At 46.1% G+C, this 6896-nt stretch overlaps 1 protein-coding gene across 1 annotated transcript in view; it reads right to left on the bottom strand.

The window, feature by feature from the left end:
* Positions 1-3177: 3177 nt before the first annotated feature.
* MRPS9 (mitochondrial ribosomal protein S9) overlaps positions 3178-6896 on the bottom strand; it is a 73351-nt gene continuing 69632 nt past the window's right edge. Inside the window, exons 10-11 of the mRNA XM_081101408.1 lie at positions 5543-5712; positions 3178-3636 (exon numbers count right to left, since the gene is read on the bottom strand). Of these exons, the coding sequence (XP_080957534.1) occupies positions 3545-3636; positions 5543-5712 (262 nt within the window). The 3' untranslated portion in view covers positions 3178-3544. The remainder of the gene's footprint in view (positions 3637-5542; positions 5713-6896) is intronic.

The raw sequence follows: 6896 nt of genomic DNA, 5'->3' as shown, positions 1-6896 counted from the left end.
AGAGAGTTCTGGTGCTTGAGACAGGGGAAGTGATGCCTCCCAGGCAGTTAGGCTTCTACCAAGGCCCTCAAATAAGGTTAAGTTCAGTCATTTCATTATAATGGTGATGAGGTGCCCTAGGAACTTAGCTCCGGTTGATAGCAATTAGCCTGTGTAACAAGGGGTTTGCTATGCCATTTTGCTGGAAGTTGTGGAGCCTGTTGAGGACATTAGGTGAGGGCCTACTGTATATAGGTATAAAGTATAAAGAACAAGATTAATCCCCTATGCTTTTCAAATAAGCATTTTTAGAGTAGGAGCAAGAACACAGAAATTAAGTAACTTGACCATAACATTTTGAAACTGTCCTATTGTGACAAACTGCACGGGAATTCTTCCTGGTGGTGCACTGCACCAGGCCCTGGGTGGACGCCGGGGCTGTGGAGCCCTCGGCACTGCTGTTGTCTTTGGATTCTCCCTCTGTAATGTCCCCCCGGGCAAGAGCCCTTTGCTTTTGGCCAATTCTGTTACTCCACCGTGGATTAGAATTTTCCTGTATTTCCAATTTTTGAAAACATTTTGAAAGGAGGCTAGTGCTGATGACTGCATATGGCCTCTAGCGTGGGCATTTTTTTGCAAAGGTGTCGACAGAGAAAGCCTCCCAGGCTGTCAGGCTACAGCTACAGCTACCTAACCTTCGTCAGTCTGGCAGGCAAGTCAAGGTGAAGGGAAGCAAATCAAGGAGCAGCCCTAGGAGAGAGAACGAACTCCGATCAGGCAACCACGCTGCAGGGAGAAAATCCCGCTCGCGCGCAGACCCAGGGGAGTCAATGGGCATGGCCTTCTCAGGAGGAAAAGGGCCTGATAAGCCGGAGGGGCTGTTGAAAAGAATGAACTGGCTGCGAATCCACGTCACGTGCCTCTCCAAACACTGCCTGTGGTTGGCGCTCACTGTCTCCTTGAAGCAGTTTCGACTTTTTGGGTCAACACTGGGAACAGCTGTGTGCCAAGGGCTGTCGGTTCTGAAAATTCTTTGATAAGATTTTGCTCAGTGTTGAAGTAGTTTCTATAGCATGGTGTTCAAATACTACTTTCAATTTTTAGCCATGAGTTTATTGTGTTTTGACCAAAGGCTCAGAATAAGAGAAAGTTCTGTAGCCCACAGTCATTCACCAAAGGTGGCGGCAATGCTGAAAGACCATTTACTGATGACTTACTTCTGGTCTCTGGCCTGCAGAAATTCTGTGGAACGTGCCACGGCCTTTCTGCTGGCGGCACCTGACTCCAGTATCTGTGAGGGACAGCGCACTGACCCCTCCTTGTCGTGTCTGTAAGTCCCCGCTGGCCGCTGCCTCTGGTCTGCTGGCTGTGAGAGGCTGGGCACAGGTCTGGGAGGCTCCCTGCATCAAGCCCACCTACAGATTCTAATAGATGTGGAGACACTGGGTCCATGACATCACAGTATGACCACATTCCCATCATGCTTTGTTTCCCTGCTGTCCAGTCAATGAAGTCAGTGCTACCTGAAGAGAACACAGGAACCGACTGTTCACCATCATATTCCTTCCCTCGCCAAACTCTTGACTGCTGTCCACTTCTGTTTAACCAAATGACAGGGACAAGGAGGGAAATTTTTATGAGAACCCACACCAACCTTTACAGAGCACTTCCTGCGGGCTGTGCTGCTCACCTGGATTTACAGGACGCTTGTCAGCCTTGGAGAGGCGCTGCCATTCTCCCCACTTCCTGTGAGCAGTCAAGGTGCAGGGGGGTCAGCCTGCCCATGGCCTCCAGAGACTGCTCTGAACCTCCGTGTGGTCCGCAGGAAGGCCTTTTATTTTTGTGTATCCTACAACAGCACATAATAAAGGCCGTATATACCCCACGGGGAGGGTATAACGAGTGGACGCCCACATGCCAGCTTAAGATAAAGGCCATTACCAAGGCCCTTGCTCGCCACTCCTGCCGGGTGCAGGCCCTCTCATCACAGCGTCCTACCCACACCTGCTCTGCTTTCCCTGCTGGAGTCACTGTTGCACCCCAAAACCAGGCTTATTTTCCTTAAAAAACAAAACAAAACACACACACACACACAACAAAAAAAAACCCCTCCTTAAGCCAGTGGTTCTGGGCATATGTAAAAGCAATGAATCGACAGAGGCCAGCAAAAAACCGCACATACAGAACACTCTGGAAAGTAGTTCAATGTTTCACACATCTCCTAAAGCTACAAGTGACCGTGTGCCTGACATCCACACCAGGACACTGTGGGGAGTAGCCACACTGAGGGGCAGGTGCCGGCTGCGGCCAGCGGGCACTGCTGTCGTCTCCTCACGCTGCTCACGGCAGCTCCTACCTCAGTGCCTGCTCCTGCAGTCCCGCGGCCCTCTGGCTGTCCCCAGTGCTCCCGCCTCGGGCGCGGGCTCACTGTCTGTTTCCCAGCCTTACGGAAGGACAGTTAACCAATAAAATGGGAACATATCTGAAGTGCAGTGTGACAGTTTGACATGGGTATAAATTGTGAAAGGAGCCCCGGCCCTCGAGTTAATCCACACGCCCATCGTTTCATAGTTATCCTTTCTTTGTGTGTGAGAGGCTTAAAGATCTACCCTCGGAACAAATTGCAATACCACGTAGTATTAACTACAGTGACCATTCTGTATGAGAGCCTCAGCATTAACTCGCCTTATGACTGAAAGTTTGTACCCAACCTGGAGGGCATTGTGCAAAGTGAAATAAGCCAGACAGACAAAGACAAAACCTGCATGGTATCAATTATATGTAGACCGTATTAAAAAAACAAGTCAGACGCAGAGGAGGATGGTCCTGCCAGGGGTGAGGGGTGGGGAAACTGGCGTGTTGCCTTCAACAGCTTCCGGGCAGCTCGCGTCTCCGCTCCTGAGCTCCTAGCTTCCCTCTGCTCCTGAACAAGCTCGCCCCTCAGTGTGAAAACGGTGGGCCACTGCCCTGCGGGCAAACAAGTCAGGAGAGGCGAGCTCAAGCCCAGTCCCACCAGGAACTGCAATGCGCTTCACCTTCAGTGGGCCTGGGCTTTCTTGTCCACAAAACGAGGTTACTCGATGGGGATTTGCTCAATGTTCCCTCAGGTCGATATGCCAAGATTCTATGAATTTATACTTCTTCTAAAACTACCTCTGGAAAAGTTTACAAAAAAAAAGCAGCAGACTGAAGCTAACATTTTTATTTTTCAAAATATGTTTTATTGATTTTTTACGGAGAGGAAGGGAGAGGGATAGAGAGTTAGAAACATCGATGAGAGAGAAACATCGATCAGCCGCCTTCTGCACACCTGCTACTGGGGAATATACCCACAACCAAGGTACATGCCCTTGACCGGAATCGAACCTGGGACCTTTCAGTCCGCAGGCCGACGCTCTATCCACTGAGCCAAACCAGTTAGGGCAGGTAACCTTTGCAAAAAAGTAGCATTTGAAAATAAGCTCTCACAACCCAGTGTCTGACTGTGGCCTTCCCCCTGGCCAGCACTTATTGATGTGTGTTCGCCACATGCAGGTGCACGCGCCCCCTCCTTTCCCGGCAATACTCAGCGCTTCTTCCAGGTAAACTTCCTGCGGGCTCCCTCCTGGCCCGGCTTCTTCCGTTCTCGGACGCGCGGATCAGACGTGAGCAGTCCAGCTGCAGCACAGAGAGAGAAGCTGAGATAAACCATGGGAAACGCACTCTTTCAGGATATTTTCCCAAACACCAGCTACATTATTTGGTCTGCTTTCCTTATTGAGTGAGGACTGATTCCTTTCAGGTTTTCTTTCTTTTTTTTTTTTTAAATATATTTTATTGATTTTTTACAGAGAGGAAGGGAGAGAGAGAGTTAGAAACATCGATGAGAGAGAAACATCGATCAGCTGCCTCCTGCACATCTCCCACTGGGGATGTGCCCGCAACCTAGGTACATGCCCTTGACCGGAATCGAACCTGGGACCTTTCAGTCCACAGGCCGACGCTCTATCCACTGATCCAAACCGGTTTCGGCACTTTCAGGTTTTCAAAACTGTTTAACTTATGCGAAAGCTGCTCTTGTGTGGGAGGTTGCTCTGCATGGCAGTGGAACTCCTGCTCACATCATTCCAGATGTGAGCGAACGAGTTTACTGAACACAAGAGGCAGAGAAGAAACACTTACACAGGGAAGTAGGAAGTATGTGGACACCAGATATTACTAGTATACAAGAATATACACATACTTAAAATATGATTTACTGAACATATTTGAGGGAAAAAAATCTTATTCTATGTCATCATAATATCCCTGGTATTTTGCTTCAGAATCTACAGAGTGAGTTTTAGGGTTGCATTCTCACGATAAGTAGTTTATCCCAGAAGAACAGTCTGTGTGAATTAAAGGCTTCCACGCTCCTAGTCAGTCTCCAGGAGCAATATGCTTCCCCCCCAATTAAGGAGCTGCTCCTAGTGCGCGGCCAATGAGGACCTGATGTGGACGCAGTCAGTATACCAGCAAAGACCACAGATTTCAAAACTTACGGCAATAAGAAAGCGTTTATAAATATATAAACAGACCACAGTGTTTCACTGTTTGTCTTTTTTTAAACTCTTCTAACACTAGTACGTGCTTAAGTATTTCATGAGGGGTCTTGTAATGACCGTCCAGCAAAGAAAAACTTCAAGTGCTTATCATGTACCCACAGCTTTTGCAATTTACTTGTATTTAAATGGCAGGGAATTAAAAATATTTTGAACAAAATGCAGACAATTATAAGTGATAATGCTTTATTACTTTTCAATATGCACAGTAACTCAAACTAGCAGAACTGTTAAGATCCTATAAAATGATTTTAATGACCAGATATGAACTTCACAAAATGGTGAACTGTTGATGAACAAAGGGACTGTGAAGAGGCTGACACATTTAATGAGGCTCAGCCGTAGGGTGGCGCTTGTCCGCAGCACTGCTCCGGGAGCCAGGGGCTGGGGGAGGTGGTGAGTGAGGATCCGCAGCACCCGCAGCACTGTCACGAACAGCGTAAGGAAAATCTTCCGCCAGAGCCACCTGATTGACTGTAAATGTCAAAGCAGGGCCCTAACGAACAAGTCTAGTGCATATTCATTCTCACACTTGTATCCACGACTATGTCATGGGTTACAGGAAGCGAGAAAGATGAAATTCGAACTTAACATCACCATGGAAAAATGGAAATCTCCAATAATTTTGGAAAGAAATACATAACCTTAAGGGCTTCACCATTAAATGAAATAATTATTATAACTTTCCATGATAAAACAAAAGCAACCAATCCATCTGCTAAATACAACTGAGCAGCACTGGATAAACTGGTTATGCCTTGAGATCCAAATAAATTTCCTCTGATGCTGGCGATGCCTCCCTTTTCTTTTCCCAACTCAAGTTCATTTTGTAGAAATCAAAACTGAGGAACAATGCTATAGTTCTGGGGCAGGAAAAGAGAAGGCAACGAATTGCAATACTGCACAGTGAACTGTTTTCTCACTGAGTTCAGGTAAGTAGCACAAGAATAAAAGAAACACTTCCCTCCCCCAGCAATGCATACCTTGTCTCATCCACTCGACCTCTTCCTCGGTGACAAAACTGCACAAAGCTCTGGCCATTGCCAAGCGTATGGCTCCAGCCTGCGCCGACCTCCCGCCCCCGGAGACGGTGCAGGTCACATCGTGCTTTCCCAGTCGGTCCAGGAAGTGAAAAGGGAACATCAGCTGTTCTCTAAAGCACAGCACCAGAAATGCGGTTAAGTTCACTACAGCACATGCCTTTATAAACGGTTCACATTCTGACCATTTACAAAAGCCGTATTGTGCACTAAGTGTTCATACTTCTGGATGAAGCCATTGCTGTATTTTCATCCTTTTTAATCAATCCATTGTGAAGAAACACTAATATTTCTTTTTAAAATATATTTTTATTGATTTTTGGAGAGAGAGGAAGGGGGAGGGGAGAAAGAGAAACATCGATGAGAGAGGAACATTGATCAGCTGCCTCGGGCATACTCCCTCCTGGGGATTAAGCCTGCAACCCAGGCACATGCCCTGAGCAGGAACTTCACCAGCAACCTTTTGGTACATGGGACAATACCCAACCAATTGAGCCAACTGAGCCACACCCATTAGGGATTTTCTTTTTCTTTTCTCTTTTAAAAATCCTCACCAGAGGAGATGTTTAGAGAGGAAGGTAGAGGGGGTGAGAGAGAAAAACACTGATGTGAGAAACATCAATTGGTTACCTCGTGTACATGCCCTGACTGGGAGTTGAACCTGCAACCTTTCGGGGTACAGGACAACACTCCAAATACCTGAGCCACATAGGCCAGGGCCACTGGTATTTCTGATATTTAGAATGTTTTGCTGAGAGGAAGGTTTATTTCTCTTTTTCTTGGAAAAAATACTACAATTTACTCAAGATATATCACTAGAGTAGTCCAGGTAAGAAAGAACCATTAAGAAGAATCTAGATAGTTGAGAAATTGGTATATACTGAGGCACAATCCTAAATTTATAAGTAGATGAAAAAATACCCAAAGGGTAATAATAAAAAGTAATTATATAGCTATTGATTTATATTAATCTGATTAAAAACTGGTACATGGCTTGAAAATATTTCGCAATTCATCTCTCTACTCAGGAATCCCAGATAAAATCCTGAGTTAAAAGAATCAAATTTACCTTGTTCCTTGTTATATAATAAAAGTTATTCTGAAAAAAAAAAAAACAAACCCCACAACTTTCTCATTTCTATCTTCTCTGAACATTACTTCTAGGGCATCAATTCTATTAGCATGTAACTTAAAATACATATAATTGCATAGTCCCTTATTTCTCACCTAAAGGCCAGGTGCATGAATTCGTGCACAGGTGTGATCCGGCTGGCCTGCCCTGATCAGGGCTGATTGG

This window comes from Myotis nattereri, assembly GCF_964212035.1.
Source record: "Myotis nattereri genome assembly, chromosome: 10".
NCBI classification, from domain to species: domain Eukaryota; kingdom Metazoa; phylum Chordata; class Mammalia; order Chiroptera; family Vespertilionidae; genus Myotis; species Myotis nattereri.
This window is presented reverse-complemented; position numbering and strand designations above follow the sequence as displayed.